Source organism: Protomyctophum parallelum (genome assembly GCF_964188405.1).
Source record: "Protomyctophum parallelum genome assembly, chromosome: 21".
Lineage (NCBI taxonomy): Eukaryota > Metazoa > Chordata > Actinopteri > Myctophiformes > Myctophidae > Protomyctophum > Protomyctophum parallelum.
The window spans coordinates 21,299,145-21,318,770 of NC_139713.1; the positions used below are offsets into that span (position 1 = coordinate 21,299,145).

The window sequence follows — 19,626 nt, forward strand, 5'->3', positions numbered from 1 at the left end:
ACAAGTCCAATCCAACTTTATTTATAAAGCACATTTAAAAACGACAGAGTTACAATAATAAAACATAATGCAATACAAAAGAACACACAATACAGTTAAGTACAAAAGTACAAAAACAAGAGTACAAAAAACCAATCGCGGTTTAAAAGCCAAGGAATAAAATTGGGTTTTAAGATGTGTTTTAAAAACAGGTAGTGTTGGAGCCAGCCTGACATGGCTAGGTGGTGCCACAGTTTAGGAGCAATGACTGAGAAGACCCTCTTTACGTACACCTCTTCTTAGGGACAACAAGGAGCATTTGGTATCATAGCTGAACATCTAGATGGAATATATATATATAACACCTTAACAGAAACGTCACACTGATAAGCACCAGCATGCGCGCGCAGGCCAGCAGTACAAGAACATAAGATAAGATGCAATGGAAAGGTTCTAGCTGCACTCACGTGTAAAAAATGTCCCATCAAACTTTCAGATGCTGTTTTTCTCCCAGTGTGGAGGAAGAATGATTAGGATTTTTATTGTATTCTCTCACTCTTGAAATATATAAACCATTGGTTTCTGTTGTGTGTGTGAACAATAATAGCAATTCAAAGCAGTTGTCCTCAAAACCACACCTCCAGTCGCTGCAAGAACGGGAGGTGCGCTCATGGCTGCACGCGCACCTGCAGCCCATCAAGTATAATTTATGCTTCGTCCCGCGATGGTGTCGCACACGCGCTCTATGCTCACAACAGTCACGTCCGCGATGCGTTGTGATCTTGTATATCAGCTGTTCTCTGTGTGCAATCCTGTTGCGCTATGAAGTATAACTGTCTCCTAGGGTGCACCTCACTAGCCAACACACAAGAGGAGGTTGAATGGACTGAAACCAGCGCTCCCCAAAACAACAGGTTTGGAGACCTGTTGGGAATTGATTACGTGAAACCCGTACGCCCAGTCCCAATGTTTGGAAAGCAAATAATTGGTATATATAATTTGAGAAGATCGGAAAAACAAACTGCCGCTGATCCATTTATAAATTTTATAAAAACAAATAATTAAATCTTAAAATGCATCCTAAAACTCACTGGGAGCCAGTGGAGTGCAGCTAAAATTGGGGGTGACGACCGTGACGTGCTCATGTTTCCGGGTTCCTGTTAAAAGTTGTGCGGCAGCATTTTGAGCAAGTTGAAGACCGGAGAGGGAGGCTTGGGAGATGCCGGCATAAGAGGACATTGCAGTAATCGAGGCGAGTTGTAATATAAGCCTGTATCACCCTTTCAAAGTTTTCCAAAATTCAGACCACTGGGGCACCAGTTTTCATTTTTTAACCCATTCTGGGCGGGAACCCCTTTTGGTGTTAGCATTATGTTGCGCTTTAGCTATTGAAAAATAGCAGATCTACAAGCTACGAGCTTGTAGGTCTGCTATCTTTGTAAAATCGAAGAACTACTGACATAAAACATTGCTTTTTCAGAAAACTTTATAATCTGATCTCAGGTAAAAGGAAAAGGACCTTTAGTCATCAAAAGAGACTTAGATATAATTATCCCTCATTCTTTCTATAACTCTTCCTTTCTTTCCCATCAGAACTCACTCCACTCCATACACTGGTATGTCTCTGTGTTAGTTCTTTCCCATCAGAACTCACTCCACTCCATACACTGGCATGTCACATGTGTTTTCCATTCCACTGTTGGGTTTTATTTTTTCATTGGGTTCAGTGGATCTTGTCAGTGACCACGGGAACCAGCTGGCAGAATGGAACCGTCAACCAGCACCGCATCGAGCAGCTGTGGAATTTCAATATGCCGGGGAGAGATGTGTAGAGATGTGCAAGTATTTTCAGCTGTGTGTGTGTGAGAAAAAGACTGAGACAAGAGGAAGAGTGGGAGAGTGTATGGAAAACGGTGGTGTGAAAGTGAACTCGTTTTCCCTTTCGTTCATTGCATTGAAAGTGTATTACACACGACATGTCTCTGTATCCCTCTCGCTTCAGGACGACGTAAACTCTACCACAGCAGAGTCTCCCCCGTCCTTCAAACCTCCACCCCCACCGGCAGGGTTGCAGAGGCGCCCCACCAGACGAGACAAACAGCTCAACAAGCGGCCCTCGTCCGAGTCCTCCCACTCCGGCCTGTACTTTACCGCCCCGGCCTCCACGCGCAACCACCACAAAGACCCCGAATGCCATAGAGAGCCCTCTAGGGACCCCTACTCGCGCGACTATGCCGCGGCCCGAAAGAGCAACCCCATCCCCCCTGTGCCCTCCAAAAGAGGGCACATGATCGCACCCACCGGGCTCTCCATGGTCACCCAGCAGCCCATCGGTCCTTTCCCCAGGGTGCAGTCCCCGACTAGAGGAGCCGTCAGGCACGTGGCCACCTCCCCCTCGCCTCCACCTCCACCCATGCTCTCCGCGCCTCCTCCCCCCCCGCCTCACACCGCGCCACCCCCTCCCCCCCCTCCTCCTCCTCCCCCCCTCCATCCTGGCTCCTCCCCTCCCGGCTCCAAACAGCAGCAGCGGTTTGTCATGGTGGAGGTGCACAGGCCCAACGCGGAGCCCGACGTCAACGAGGTGCGCCATCTGCCCCATGCCCGAGGTGAGAGGTCAGGCAAATAGTTTGTGTCCTTCACAGGTGTTACCGATGATACTAATTAAGGCTCTGTTTCATTTAGTGTGCAGTGGTTCTCTAACCTTTTAATTTCAAGGACACCCATAACTCTGGGAGTGTACAAATGGACCCTGACAGGTCCATTTGGTTCCATTTGTACACTCAGAGTTACAACTAATATGGGGCCATTTGGAACACACTCAAGAGACCCACTGGTGTAGCAGTGTGTTTCCAGTGCGCAGAAATGCACAATAGCAGCACCCTGACTCTGTAACTTTGACCAGAATGGAACAGAGCTTTCATTAGTATCTCATCGGTAACACCTGTGAAGGAAGTAGGGAAGTGGCCCAAGTTCCAAGTTGTTGTGTGTGCATATAGCCCATTAGGCTTTTTGTTTAGTTTTGTGCATGCTCTGAATTTCCTGCAGCCACAAAATGTGGCTTGGAGTTATTTAAACACTGATACAGTGTATAAATGTGCCTGTAAGGGTCCATTTGGTTCCATTTGTACACTGTGAGAGTTACATTAACACAGTGTTGGGCGCGCCGCAAGAACAGTAGGACGAAGATTCTACGTTCTCCCAGGTGGGGGCTCTTCAATGGTAGATGAGTCTGGGATACAACAGCAATAACACAGACATGTGTGTGTCATAATGACAAAATATGGATATATATTTTTTATTATTTTAAATTATTATTATTATTATTTTTTAGGTTGAAAGAGGTTAAAATTCAATCAGTGTGCAAATCCCAAATTTCACGACATACCACTGTGCCTCCTTTTGGAACCACAGCCTGTGTGCTATCACTTGTTTTAGCTTCCGTTAGTTCAATACATTTAATTAAACCACATCTCACCCAATTGGTTTCAGTTCTTGAAAACGATTGAAACGGCACCAAACAAATTATTTTATCCAAATACTATCGATTTGTTCCCTTGCATAATGAAAACCAGTGGCTTCCGACCAAATTCCAGATGGATTAAGTTCTTAAAGTGAACATTATGTGACAAGTGTGCAGCTTGAGTAAGCTTTGATCTGTGTTGCCAGGCCTGCGACTTTAGACTTATTTATCTGAAAATTCGTGGGTTGCGTTTTAGTTTTTTTCTTGTTTGCTTTTTTGAGCTTGCATCCTGCATCATGTTCTCAAACATCGTCATGTCAAGGACCCCCACATTAATGTGTATTTGTCTGCGGACCCCCCATCTGAAAATATCTTGTGCAGCGAACCCCCATACAAGATGTGTGTGTTCACGTTTTTTTAAAGATTTAGATTTTTGAGGGCCTATATGTCCAGCTTTGAGGGTACCACGAACATTGAAGACAAATGTGTGTAAACACAAACATTGAAGCCAAAAGTGAGGACGCAAATTGTGATTGTGTGGGAGATGTGTCATTGGTTCAGAATGAGATGATGTACAGTATGATGACGTTTGATGATAAGAGCGTCCCTCCCTTCGCACAGTGATTCACTTCACTTCACTGTGATTTTTATGTATAGGGTTAAAGTGGTTAAAGCATCAACATCAGTGTCATTGTGAAAGCATCTGTGTCATTTTAGATTAAACGATGGCCATTCCAAAGTAGCAGACATACAAGCTCACAGCGTGACGTGCTGTGAGCTTGTACATCTGCTTATTTTTTTCAACCTTTTTGAAAAGTCTTGAGAGTGTGTGTGTGTGTGTGTGTGTGTGTGTGTGTGTGTGTGTGTGTGTGTGTGTGTGTGTGTGTGTGTGTGTGTGTGTGTGTGTGTGTGTGTGTGTGTGTGTGTGTGTGTGTGTGTGTGTGAGTGTGTGAGATCATGCGGCCTAGATTGTGTGCTTCTTTTGGGCTTGTTTTCGTAGACCTGTTTCACTCACGAAATCTGGAACCACTAGTCTGTCCCTGAGCTGCTGTCTGTCGCCTGCAGGTGGCGCTCTGTCTCAGCTCTCCGACAGCGGCCAGACTCTCAGCGAGGACAGCGGGGTGGACATTGCTGACTCAGGAGGAGGAGGACACGCCAACAAGGACAGCGGCCCCCATGCGGCACGCACACGCCCTCCACGAGACCCCCAGAGGGGCGGAGCCACAGGGGACGCCCCCACCAAACCGGTGAGGGGGTGGGGTGCTATTTGTGCCGACGCAAAGAAAAATGTGATGGATGGATGACTTGGCATGGTGGAATGGTTCAGAGTAAAGCGATTTTTGGTGCACTCTATGCAGGTGTGTATGTGTGAGAGAGAGAGAATTAGTTTGGGCTCTAATCCAGCACTGGTCCTTATGAAGCTGTCCTCAAACCTAACCGTGCTCTCCTGTTCTATCCCCTCTTGTGTCATGCAGACCTGCTTCCTGTCTTACACCCATCAATCTGTTTATTTTATTTTCCCTTCTTTTCCATTCATCGATTCAGTCACTCGTTCATCCATTGTGTCACCTCACCCACCACAGTGCACCATGGGAGAGGCTGACGCGTCCTCTTTATTGATTGATGGAAGTGCATTATGTTGGCTACAAAGTTAAAGGTGGGACAGGGGGGGCACTTTTAAAGGAGTTGGACTTGTGCCCATGATTCGTCACGTTTGAATCCCACGCTCTCTGAGGAGAGAAAAGGGGCACGGGCTTTGGTTTAGACATACTATTGGTCCGACAACCTACCTCAAACCTAACTGGGAGCAGCATGTCCGGCCGTTGTTTCCACATGTCTGTCTGTCGGTGTCTCCAAGCTGCGTGTGCATACCGAAAGAAGGGGAATTACAGTGTCTGGGGGAATTGAGTAATTTACCTTCAAGCAAGGCACGTTAAACCTCAATTGCTCAGTTGACCAGCGATAAAGAACGATATTCTTTGGGGGTGGGGGACTACTTTAACACTACTTTTTATATCCTGTGCCGATGGAAAGGGTTAACTGCAACTGTAACACAGGTTTCAAACCCAGGTGTTCCGAATACTGCTCATCCAAGAGGGAAGCCACTCTTGGCCATGCAGTGAGGGCTTATGAGCTTCTGGCAGGGCTACTTGTCAAACAGTTAGGTGCCCTAACTGACGCCAGCGTCTAAACCTCTCAATGTAGGGACACCACCTCCAACCACTGCAGATGTACTGGTTCTATAATATTTCATTGATATACTGTACCATACTGATAAAATGTTATAGGGAAGTAGAATACGAGCTAATTAAAAACATTATATTGATTCGTGAAAATGTTCACACCATGCAACCGCTGATAAAGCTAATTAGATTTTTTTAAAGTGTTCATGAAAATGAGGCTTACAGTAGGCCTATACTTGTAACTGTGAGATGGATGACTGTGCTTTTCCATGCTGCAAAATCCTGAATATTAATTCAACTCAAATAGTTTGCAAATCTAACCAAATGGAGCTGTAAGGGTCTTTTCAAAGTCAACTTTACTTTGTCGACGACTTTGCTTTGTCCCCCAAAGAATAACATGAATTGAGCAGTGTATTTTTACTCGACAAAATTGAAAACCCTTCTCTAGTTCATCAAAGGTTAAAGGCAACTTAGTGTGACCATTGTGCAGCAAACAAAGCCTGCATATATACAATATCCTCACGTCACTGTAGGTAAATGTGCTCAATAGAATAAATCCTCTTTTCTTTTCTCTCTCTAGCCGGGGCTTTTGGAGCCCACTTCCACACTAGTGAGAGTGGCAAAGAGTGCCAGCACCCTCGGCATTGCCATCGAGGGAGGCGCCAACACTCGCCAGCCTCTGCCACGTATTGTCACCATACAGGTGGGTAAAGAAAAACACAAAATAATCCGACTCCAATCCCTATGTGTTCCGTTTTTCAATTTGTCAAAATGTTCTCTTTTTGTATGTAAGGTTAGCTTAATTTATTCTCTGCCGTCGTGCCATGCGCCCACCATGATGCAGGTGCATGGGTTCTGACTCACAGCCAACTTTTGGGGTGTAGAAATAAGCAGCTGAACTCACTCAGCTCCTGCTATTGTTCATATCTCTGGAGCCTTTTCAGAGCGGAGCTGATTACAACCTTTTAATGGCTTCCATCGAAAGGCTCAGCTATCTAGAGATTCTGACAATGCGTTGGCAATTACCTAGTTCCAGTGCGCAGCAACTGCCATAATGTGCCATTGGCTTTTCGGGTACAAAGTCTCATATATGGGTTGTGCAGTGCAGTATACCTCACTTTGAAAAAAACTTAACTTGGTGAAATTTGATTTCAATGACTCAGGTGGGTTAGACTGAATTTGTAAGGAGTCAAGGAGTGTATTTCGTGGTACTTAATCAATTGTCACCTTGTAAAAGACAGGCACTTCATATGCATGCCTTGAGCATTAGCGAGTGCGTAGTCGGACCATTGATGAACAGAGGAAATTAAGGGTTTAATATTTTGGAAGAAGGCCATCCTAGTAGCTGAGCTGTGAAAGGAATGGAGTGGTAAATGGAAATGCAGCCTTGGGTTAACTCAGGGTTGTCTGTTTCACGGAGCATTGTATGAGCACAGAGGGGCAGAGAGCTGTACCACCGCACACGTGCACGCACACACACACACATGCGCCTGTGACCTCAAAGCTCTCTACCAGGCTAGTACTCCAAAGAGACGCTTCTTATGAGAGGGTGTTAAAAGATACAAAAGGTGCTGAGGACCATAAAGGGAAATGAGTTAGGGGCATTGGTTGAGGAATGCAGAGGAAGAAGAGGCATAAATAAAAGAGCAGATACGAAGTGGTAACTAAATACTTTGGAGTATTTATTTTTAGTTTGCTGCACTTTAAATAGAAATATTCCACACACTTTTTAGGAACTGACTTTAAGTTAGGCCACTTATGCCTATTTCAAATATAGTACGCCGATCTACAAGCTCTCAACGTGTCACGCTGTAGATCTGCTATTTTCTGTATTACTAAACATTTCTGAAAATGTACTTTGTAATTTGTACAGAAGACAGGATGCACGCACGACACGCACACCGTGTCGTTCCATTTTAATTATGTGTTATTTTTGGGCAGGAGACAAAGTGTACAGCAAGGCATATTTTGATATGCTTTTGCTTGCCCATCACCCAAACAAGCCAATCTGCCACTACAGACACGACCTCATCAGCATGCTAATTGCCTGGCAGGTCATCTGCTCCTGGCTTTTGCCGGAGCCTCTGGCTCTGTTGATTTCTTGCCTGCTAATAAGGACTTAATGGCATTGCCAGACGGTTGTGGGCATCTAGTTTAATTTGTTTGTGTGTGGCGGTGGTTTCACCACTTAAATCCTATACATTTTGTTGACCGGTGTCCCCCAGGGGTCTATCCTTGGCCCCCTACCATTTTCCCTACACATCTGATCAATCATATTGTACGTCAGACAAGGCTGCGTTTCATATCATACACTACTCCATCCCTGAGAAATAACGCTATACCACTCTGAACATATTTACTGTACAGACATTCATAACGGCAGAGCCTGAGGTCGCAGAACCAGAGACGAGAGAGAGAGAGACACACACACACACCGAGTATGAGTCCTATTTCCAATTCTCTAGGTTGAAATGTACACCTGAAAAGTTTTTTTCTTTGTCACCTGAGGATTGGGCTGCATCACTAACTCAATGTTATTTGACGCTTTGAGCAAGGATAAAGAATCCATATCATCACTTCTACCCGGCACTAAATAATTAGTTTTTCTTTTATTCTGTTTTCAAGACAAGCCAAGAAAAACCCATTATATTCATCCCTTTCCCTGCCCGACACTCATTTTGGTTCACTTAGCATCCGTTTTCGTAAATATAATGTATTAACCACATGAACCCTAGTGTCCCTATTCTGGAGCTGAAGATTCTGTGAAAATAGATAAGGCGTGCCAATGTGTTGCAACGCCTTGAGAGATAGTTGATCTGCTATTTTCGCAAAGATATTTAGTGTAAAGGAAAAGCAAGAGAGGGCCTAGTGTAGATCCCTGGGGTACTATGGTGAACTAGCTAGTCTATGTAGTATAGGGTAGTGGTTCTCAAATGGGGGTACAATACCACTAGGGGTACGCTGAGGTACTGCAGGGGGTACGTGATCGAGAGAGAGTGAAAAATGGAAAAAGTGGACATAGTTTAAAGTAAATGTGCTTCAGATTGGTCTAATTTCTAGTCTTTCAACTATGAGATCTAATAGCTCAAAATGCAATGCTGAGTTTGTAGATCTGCTATCAGCAAAGTAGGGAAATACATGTTAATAAATCACACCAGTGTGAAGTGAGGGGCGCTAATATATTAAAGTCGAACTCATGTTGATTAGGTGATGTAATGGTGATGTAAAACAAACGGTGCCAACACAAACATTAAATTCCCTTTATTGTTAATGGCATTTAATGTTTGTGTTAGGGACAAGATGACGTCGCCATTGTCAATGGCGTTCTCAAAAACAAAAGGAAAATGTGGAGATATGAGGTTTCTGCCCGACAGCAACGATATGCCAGATATAGTTTTCTCCTTTTCTAAGCAACATGTAGCCAGAAAAAGGGGGTACTTGGATCCAGAAATCAGGAAAAGGGGTTGCTGAAGCCAAAGATGTTTGAGAACCACTGTAGTAGGGATCTGCTCATAATTCCGACCTCCCAATATTCAGATAAATGTGAGGTAGTGTGAGTTTAGGCTTAGGTTTAGGGATAAGGTTATAGTTATAATGGGGCCAGTCGGACCAATGGGACGTCAGAATAATATCGGAATAATGACATGGGGTTCAGTGGTTGGAAGTGTAAAGAGGGAGTTAAATGAATACTGAGGATTTTGCTGTGTGCTTTGTTGCAAACATCTCTGAAATATACAAGCCAGTCAGTCAGTTACTGTCAGTTTTAGGAGTGACCTTTTATCAGATAGTGAGTTACGGTGGCAGGCAGGCAGCTCAGGGGGTAAAGTGGCTGTCTCGGAATCGAAAGGTTCCAAGTGTCGTCAAGCTAAATTCTAAACCCCTAACTTCTCCCCATGAGCAGGTTTGCGTGTGCACGCGCGCACGCGTGCATGCGTGCGTGATGTGTGTGTGTTTGTATAGGTAACTGTGACTGGTCGGAAGACTATGGAAGCACTATGCTTTGCATTATATTATGGTAAATGCAACATAAGGTGGCACCACTTCTACATTGAACTTGATGGACACGGGCGGCCGTGTTAGGTTCTGTCGCTCTATTACTTTGAATGGTGTGCACGCAGGTAGATTCCACAACAAACTATTTAGTGTCAGTTTAAAAATAGTTTGAGTAAATTGTATTCTATTATTATCAGTTCTGAACACCATAACAAATTAATTTGTCAGTTGGGAGACCATAAGAACTGTGACAAAACAATTATAGGAAATTAGAATAAGTTCCCTTAATTACTATTCCTTTTTCCCAGTTATTCTGTAACGGAATGCTTACACTAATGCAGAGGTGCTCTTGTTTCTTTCTGACATTCCATTATGTTGATCTGACCTCGCCAAACCATGTACACTCAAGACACGCTCCATATATGGCCATTACAGAATTCATTCCATATGGTGATCTGATGCCCCCATGCCAAAGCGCAACCTTGCTGGTACTATTGGGGGGGCTGTGGCTCAGGAGGTATAGTAGAGCAGGTCGTCCAATGATCCGTGGCTCGGTGGTTCGAATCCCGGCTCCTCCTGTCCACATGTCGAAGTGTCCTTGAGCAAGACACTGAACCCCACATTGCCTCCAGTGGTTGCCACCATTGTTGTGTGAATGTGGGAAGTGAGGACGCTGGCGTTTACTGCTTGCCGTTTCCCCTCCCAATGTATGAATGAATGGACCATTGTAAAGCGCTTTGAGTAGGCATGCATATAAAAGCGCCATAAAAATGCAATCCATTATTGTCTCCACCAGGCCGAAGGCATGGGGGGAGAGTATGTTTTGCACTCCGTCTGTCCGTGTGTCCGTCCGTGTGTCCGTCCGTCCGTGTGTGTGTGTGTGTCCGTGAGCAGCTAATCTCGGCCACCGTTAACCCGGTCGATGCCAAATTTTGCACACACACTCCCTGGATGCCAACGATGAACCTCTGCCCCAAACTTTCCACAACGGCCTGTTATAGCTCCACCAGGAGGCCGCTTTGTGCAAAACAAGTTTTTGCACAGTACACCTACAGATTTTGTCCAAACATCACGCAAATTGGTACACAGTCTCTCTAGAGCCATTCAACGAAACCCGTCTTTCAGATTTCTCAGACTCCATCCTGATTGGTTAAGATTGGCTTCCAAAGTTCACAGGAGTGCTCAGTTTCAAACAAAATGCTGCAAATCATGAACACATCGCGTGATTTCCGTGAAATTGTGCACCCACATTCCCACTAGGCCGAGGACGAAATGCCACATGAACAATTTCAAGTCAGCCTCAAGGTGGCGCTATAACTGGCCGAAAAGTGTTTTTACCTCTAACTGCACGGATCTGTGGATAACTTTGTATGCCAACTCCCTAGAGGCCAAGGAAAAACCTTTGTCTGGAATTTTTCACATCTGCTCTTTATAGCGCCACCAGGAGGCCCACATATGTAAAACACATTTTCTATTATTACTCCTTCAGATTTTATCCAAATTTCACGCAAATCGGTACACATGATCTCCATAGTCATGTGATCAAGACAGGTTTGTTTGATTTCTCATATTCCATCCTGATTGGCCACGATTGGCTCCTACAGTTTTCAGGAGTAGCCCGCTTTGTACAAATCGCCACAACTCAACGCAGCATCCGATTGCGATGAAACTGTGCACGCATATTCCCACTAGGCTGAGGAAGAAATGCCACTTGACAGTTTTCAACAGCCTGATGGTGGCGCTACAACAAGCCAAGTCGCGCCTATCCTGGTGGAGACCTGTGCCCAGAAGGGCACTTTTTCTAGTTATTATTATTACTATTGTAATATAGCATTGTTCTATAATATAGCAGTGTTCTATATACAAATATAAATATCGGATCGGGACAAATCGGTATCGGCAGATAGATACTCAAGTCAAAATCATATGATCGGGATCGGGAGAAAAAAACGCGATCGGGACATCCCTACTATTTATATTGCACGCCAGCAGGCTCGGCCTCAAGTGGGGGATCTTGCAACAAAGAACTACAGTATCCAGCTTTCCTCAGGGGCATGACCTTTGACGGGATGAATGGAACTAACTGAGTTTAGTATTAGTGACAATGAGACCAGAGCAGAGAGAGATGTGGCTCTGTCTCTGGAACGCCATGCCACTCCATATCAAGTCATTGGCGGTTTTCAAGTCCTCACTAAAATACTTTATTTTTCTCGCTCGCTTTCAATGTGTAATGCAGCCTTACCCCGACCCTCACAGCCTACCTTTGATGTACTACATATATCATTGATGTGTTGTTTGATGTGTTGTATTGACATGATGTTTTATCTTCTCCTTTGTCATTCCTTTTGCTTCATCTCCTTTTTCTTTGTTTGCCTGTCTGTGTATGTTATGCTCTGTGAAGCACTTTGGTTTGACCTTGGTCGTTGGAAATGTGCTATACAAATAAAGTTTGATTTGATTTAGATGCTATAGGTGCAATTTTACAATACGGGTGCCAGCTCTGGCAATTTTTTCGTTAGTTGTAGTGTGGATTCAGCCATCCACTTGAGTTTGAATGATTTTTAAAAGGTGTATATATACTGCAATTTATAGTTGCAGTATATTTATCGTTCACAGTGGACGTCCCATAAAACTCCTCTGGAAACGGAGACCATGCACTGGCACTTTTGTGCGTGGATTTTAAGAGGCCAGTCAAACGTAGCAAATGGATAGGCTGAGAGGATTTATTTCCACACTTGTTATACGTAGGAAACAAAGGAAGGTCAATGATGGATCCTGCGTGTGTGCGTGCATACGTACCTGCGTGTGTTTGTGGTTATTTTCATTTCCCTATGCTGTTGACATTTCCACTTACTTACTGTCGTTCATTGGTCTTGACGTTAACATTACATGTTTAGCACTGGTGAGGTGTAACAGAGACTTTTCACCCATGCTAATCTAGGAGTAGCATGACATACAATATTATAGCCTCGTGTAGCCATGCCTATGCGATGCATATTGCCCCAGGCAGATTAAGTCTGGCCCCTCTCAATTGTGGGAGGATTCACAGCCCAAATGGTGACGAGGCAACCAGATTCGTCTGGAACCAGGCTACTGTATATCCAACCAATGCCCAGTATGCAAATATGGGGCGGGACATTGCAGGAAAGAAATGTAATACTGAGAGGGACAAGACTAATAATCTCCATGCAGTGATATTAGTGTCGCTACGCGAGGCTACAGATATCATACCAGAGGATATCAGATGACTTGTGGTGGTAGAGGAGAGTATCTCAGAAGAGCTATAGTCGACAACAGACATTTAGAGAGTTGTGGGTGTATAGAGAGGTGTGAATGGCCAGAAAAGTTGCCAACAGGGATGCCTCAGTGGAGAGTCTTATATCTGTCATTAACCTGGCTGCCTCAAAACTGGCACCCAACTGTGTGTGAAGGACCCATGACATCGGCTGTTAATTCTGAGGAGAAAGTCAGTGGATGTTCAGGCCAGTGTTTGGACAAGAGCTGCAGTGCAATAGACTTGGGCCCGTGTTACCAATTATACTAACTAGTCCTTACCCGTTCTGAATATATGAACAGCAAATGATGTTCAGTGTGGGTAATGTGTTGTAATAGTAGATCACATTACTGATAGGGGGGAACGGGGAATTGTTTACAGATGGTCTTGGGAAGTTAGGTTGGGCACAAAAGTAGGCAAATTAGTAGGCTACTGTAGTTTCTTTTGCAAGAAAATGCTGCAGTACAATCATAAGTACACCATTGATAGCTTGGTATTGTGGCTGCTTTGGAGAGGTTATCCTTTAAGATGAATAATCAGTTGGATAAATATGATTTGAAGTGGAACGTGTTCCTCAGTCATGTTGCAGGTCCTTAGGTGTGATCCATGGTCAGGCAATGCCCTTTTGCTTGTTTATTGTATTTGAACACAATCCCTACTTTTGGCGGAATGCTCCACCATAAGGACTGTAATAACCTTCCGCTCGTGTCGGAATGCTCCGTCAGATTAGCTTTATTATGGATATCAATCCGCATCGCTGAGAACTATTTTTTCATTATTATTTTGGGTCTGCCTTTCCTTCTTTAGCGATCCTAGACCGGATCACGCATGCGCGCTGGCGTCCACCTCCCATTATACAGGCAGACTAAAAGCTGAATAACTCCTAACCTACGGAGCTCTCCGTGGTTTAGTCAATTAGCACAATGTTCGGAGGTCTTTGCTGATAATCCGGTGGTCTAGATGGAAACATTGGTGCTTTCTAGAGCAAGGATGGCTATATTTTAGCTCGCTAGCATTGACGCTATTTATTTAGCACACGATGGACGCCCACAACATCCGTTCCTGTGCTGCGTGCGCAACCTCTAAATCGCCCCACAGAAAATGGGTATTGTACTGTAAATATGACATGAATATGAATGCAAAGTAGTGGTTGATGTGTGTACAGGCAAGCTGTTGCTGTTGTGCATGGTGAGATGTGTGCAAACGGTGTAGTTAAGTAGGAGAAGACGGCCAAAGGATGCAACACACACACACACACACAGTCAGCGGCGCCAAATTGTATAGGGCACTCTTTGTTGTGTTGCGGCGGTAGCTAGAGGAAGCATGCCAGTGGGGTAACGGTGAGAACGGTGGCCTGTGATGCAGGTGTCGCTAAGGGGCGGAGGTGTGTGAGGGTGCGAGGTTAATTCACTAATAAATTCATTGTGTAAAATCGGAAAAAGGGCTTCGTTAAGACCTCCATATTCATATGGTCAATGCCTGTGTGAAAATTGGGAGTGATTGGTGCAGGCAATGAGGAGATACGGCGGTGTTTCTGACATTCATTCAGACATTGTTAGAATTATAGTATGATGAAGACACTTCCATTCTGGTCAAACAGAGTCAGAGTATTCAAAGTGTGGTCCAGGTACGCTCGTTGAGGGGTGTCCAAATGGCCTCTTACGGGTGTGTAACTCTGAGAGTGTACATAACAAATGTGAAGGCCCAATTTCTTTCCAGTATGGATACTGTGCATAGAGCCTATTTTCTAGTCAAACACTGGTCAACCATGTATAAATCACTGCTGGACTTAATCAAAAGAAGGTGACACCTGTTCCCTCGTGTTATACTGTAGGATGTGGGGGGACAGGTATGATGATACAAGAGTAAAGTGTAGCCACCATTAAATAGTCATATTTAATGGTGGCTACACTTTGAAGGTGAGCAAGTTGTGCTGCCTTGTTTTGTGGCAGAGCCTGTTGAATGTCTGCAGGAAGCTCTCACAGTGCAGTGCAGTATAAGGTCTTGCACAATGCACATGTTGACAGTTTAACCACTGAACCACATGGGCGATTTCCATGCTTTCTCGTAGATCTGAACAATCTATAAAAAAAAATCCTCATCTATAATGGCATGCTCAAAATTGGGACACCAGGTTGGAGAACGGTGGCAAACCCAGTATAAACCTTTCACAGAGAATCTTATTGCTGACCTATGATGGAGTGGGTCTAGTATACAGAGGGACATGTGTCATGCCTTGATTCTAAAAAGGGAGAGCTTGAGGGTGTTACAGTCGGATGAGAGGGTTTTGCTGCTGAGATTCCAGAGCTGCTGTACAGGGCGAAACTGATAGTTTTAGAAACGCTATGTTCAGTTAAAGAAGAGCGAACACTGCTTGGGACTGGCTGTGGGCAATCGCTGTGTAGAACTTATCTCTTTATAAGCTAAGACATTGATATATGCCTTTGCTGATGTAATCATGTATGGGACTATTATCTGAGTTGGAGATATCGCTGCCTGGAGCTTAAATGAAGTTTTCTTTCCCCTCTGGTCGTTGGCATATCTATAGAATTTGTCTTGCTATTTGATTGTGTAGATTATTACTTGACTTCTAATGGAAAGAAATATATAATAGAAATCAAAATATTTCCCTCCCTTTTTTTTCTCCTTGTCTCTCTCAGAGGGGCGGTTCGGCTCATAACTGTGGCCAGCTGAAGGTGGGTCAGGTGATCCTGGAGGTGAACGGGGTTTCCCTGAGAGGCCGAGAGCACAGGGACGCGGCCCGCATCATCGCAGAGGCCTTCAAGACCAAAGAGAGAGACCACGTGGACTTCCTGGTAACAGAGTTCAACGTGGCACTATAAGGCCTAATTTGTGCTCCGTTGCACGACAGTGTTGTTTGCCGAACACAGCAGAACTACAAGCACAACCTGACACGTTGTGCTTAGAGGTCTGCTGTGTTCTGCACACGATACCATCCTGTGGCGTAGTATTAATCGGGCTTAGCTCACAGACGAGGAGGGAGGAGGATAATATTGGCAATAACAAGAGGACAGGCTGGAGTCAAAAGGGGGGAAAAATCACAAAAGATCCACTCAAGAACTATATTTTTGGTATAAATAGCCGAACCGCAACCGTCTATCTACAACAAAGGAAGAAACAAGAATCTGGACATTCTAACATGGAGCACTTGAAACTTTGATGAAAAGAATGGCACAACCATATTAGATGGGAGTCAAAACATATTGCCGCGCAAGTTAGGCCTCAAATCCAGACACGTGATGCTCAAGATGTGGTCGAAATTGGCCATTTCTGCACTGTAAGGAACAAACAACATGTATCCAAGGCAATCCTAAACCTAAGTTTTTTTCTCTCAGTGCTCCCACTTTTGGACCTGATGTGGACGTCACAACTGGAAAACCATTAAGAAGCCTGTGGATGTTTTGTATCCGAGTTATACTTGATTGCGTGCAAGTGTCACGCAGTGAAAAGGACGATCTACAAGCTCGCAATGAGTGCAACCATGTATAAATCACGTATTATGAGGCCTGTTTGAGGAAAAACTGCACATCTGAGACATCACAGCAGAGGACAATATGGCTTGTGAAATTAACTTTCCAATAACACACCTTGTTTTTGTGTGTATGTACAATTGAACGAATGTAGATACAAATATATATATATATATATATATACACATACCGTGCATACCTAAAGATGCTTAGACATTATGGATTATGAAACCCGATATGTTACATCCCAAACATATTATATATTTTAAAGACATTGATACACATTGACATAGACATTGGTTACGGGGTGCACCAAACTTCCTATTGACGTTATTGTTATCGCTTCACTTAATGCTTGTTAAATATGATTTACTGTCAAGAGCAGAAAGAGCCAAATCACAAACATTTATGTAGTGAATGTAAAACAAACTTAAATGCTTAGGTCTGTCTCACTGGTGATCTAAAAACATGACTGGCAATGGTATATACAAGTATGTACCCTGCTAGCTTTTGCTATTTTTCCTGCTTTGCCATGCCCATGTATATTCCTACTGTTCATGTGAGATAAAAAAAAGAAGAAAAAAACATCGCTGAATCTCTGGGTGCGGATCAATAGATTTTTAATTTAATTTCCCCTGTGTTCATTTTCTGTTGTCCGGAGAGGGCTTGCCATAGCCATGCATCATGCAGCAATTAACCTGAAGAGGTATAGCAAGGAGAGTTTTAGAGGACATACTGTAACTGCCAAAGATACAATAAATACCCATGCACGCGTGTGCACGCACACACACACACACATGCACGCGCACTCCAGCTAAGAGATAAACGCGGGTAAAGGGTTGGATGAGAAAGGGAGACTGTGAGAGAGATAAAGAAAGCTGTTGAGACAACGAGAGAGCAAATGAGAGGCAGGGATACATGGGGGGGGGGGGGGGGGGGGGGGAGAGAGAGAGCAACCAAACAACTGAGGGGTAAATGCCCTTTTTAGTTTGTTCCCATTAGGTAGAGTGAGGCAAGAAACCTTGTATCTCCATATTTCCTTTATTCTTTTTTGTTTGATTGTAAATTAATGCCGTACTTCATCATACCGTACTACAGTGTCACACAAAAGTACCTCAGATCTGCTTCTAACAACAAAAAAAGCGAAAATAGCAGAGCTACAAGCTCTCCGTTCGACATGTTGTGAGCTTGCTTTTCTAATTGAAGGTGAAAGTGGTGTCTGTGGGTTTTATAAATATTGAAGAAATTAAATTAATTAATACAAGCTTGTGACTAAATTATAACTACATTGGATTCAATGGAACACAGGTTTATTTTTCTTCTATTTCCTGAAAAATTACAGTTTTAATTAGGACATGCAAGGTTTCATGTCATTCAGAAGAGTGTATTAGACTGGTAGTAAAAATATGTCTGTCTGTCTGTCTGTCTGTCTGTGTGTATGCAGCGTGTGTGTGCGTGCATGTGTGTGTGCGTGCATGTGCGCGTGCGTGCAGACCTGCCTGCCTTCCCGTTAAGAGCTAGAAAGAAGGAGACAGCAACGTGTCTTTTAAATTAAGACAAATGGACATGTCACAGACATGGGAGGATTGTGAGTATGTAACGGACATTCAGAGAATGATGAACAGACATGTACTCTGAGTTATGTGAGGAATGCCAGGAGCTCAACCAAGTGATTGTACGCCATCAAACACAATTTCCAATAAGACCTAGAGCAGTGAGCGCCTCACTCTCAAACAGTGGTGGAAAAAGTACCCCTACTAAAGTAAAAGTAAGCCAAAATAAATACTTTGTTACAAGTAAAAGTCCGGATTTCAAAATGTAATTGAGTAAAATTGCAAAAGTAATGGCGGAAAAATTTACTGAAAGTATCAAAAGTGAGTACTCATTATGCAGAATATCCCAGTTAAAGTTTTCAAATGTATAACGATCTTTTGATAAAAAAGCTCTCAATGCGTCACAATGCATTGTGCATCACATCATCATTATGCATCACATTGTACCTCTGCTAATGTGTTGCAATGACATAGGAGGGGGGGGGGGGGGGCTTTTAACCACTTAAGCTCTACAGATATATCGTTGCAGACGGTCTACATTTCCCTGAAGGAAATGCATGCATTTAATACAGTCTGACCAGATGGCAGATGCAGGGATAACACACATCCCTACTGGCCATACAAATACATTTATGACAAGATAAGGGGATATCCAAAAGCAGAGGGATGGATTCACCCATTCATCGCCTCCAGTAAATTTGGCTGAAGGAAGCGAGCCATGATTTCCATGCACTCTATTCAAAAGACCATTTATATAATATTAAAGTGATGTACAAAATGTATTGTTAATTGTTTTAATGATTTAATCAATACAATATCGACCCTGTACTACTGTATCATCACTTTCAAAGTTATGGGCCTGCCCTGAGGGTAAGGAAACCAGTTCACCCCGAAAAGGACAATGTAACCGGTCAACAGAGATTACAAACATACAATATGCCGTACATTAAGTAATGAAGTCACACATTCCAGTGATAAAAGGTCCCTCATGAGAAGAATGTTTGTGTAATTATCTCTGATAATTACCTACATTTTGTGGTCAAATGCAGAAGTAGAGCATTCTTCCGGGTGCTTCAAAACGCCACTGAGCAACTTCTTTTTTGTCATCAAAGTTTTTTAATGATTTTAAATAAAGCATACAAAATCCACATGACTTGCACAAAAGAAAAAGACAACAAAAAACAAAACACACCTAGCAGTCAAAAAAAAGAAAACCCCTGGACAACACCCCTCCACACTCTGTTGTTGACACTCGTGGTTATATCATATGTAATGTACAAATACAAAATGTTACAACAATCCTTTGATATACAAATAAAAGTAGTCCCATATCTCATGGAACTTCCACTGAGCAACTTCTATTGAAATGAATAACAAACATGGTGGCGGGGCTGTCGTTCTGGTCCTCCCTCTATCCTTTATATATCCTTTATAACTCTATGATCAGAACGCTTTACGTATTTGGCCCAGTGGATGGGAGATTTAGATTTTTTTTTAAGTCACTTATATACCAAAATCCGTTTAATTGAACAAATATTGATATGTGATTAAACATGCAATTAATTCCGATTTATTCATTTTAAAAAGCCTCTAATTAATTAGATTTGTTTTTTAAACGAGTCCCAGCCCTAAAATAAACTCATAAATGGCCGTAGCTTATTGGGTTTAATTGATTGATTGACTTTATTGGTAG

At 43.4% G+C, this 19,626-nt stretch overlaps 1 protein-coding gene across 2 annotated transcripts in view; it reads left to right on the forward strand.

The window, feature by feature from the left end:
* whrna (whirlin a) overlaps window positions 1-18,751 on the forward strand; it is a 181,474-nt gene extending 162,723 nt beyond the window's left edge. For both annotated transcript variants that reach the window (XM_083793195.1, XM_083793196.1), the window contains 4 exons: window positions 1,982-2,585; window positions 4,505-4,686; window positions 6,203-6,325; window positions 15,550-18,751. In XM_083793195.1, the coding sequence (XP_083649321.1) occupies window positions 1,982-2,585; window positions 4,505-4,686; window positions 6,203-6,325; window positions 15,550-15,732 (1,092 nt within the window). In that variant the 3' untranslated portion in view covers window positions 15,733-18,751. The remainder of the gene's footprint in view (window positions 1-1,981; window positions 2,586-4,504; window positions 4,687-6,202; window positions 6,326-15,549) is intronic.
* Window positions 18,752-19,626: the final 875 nt, after the last annotated feature.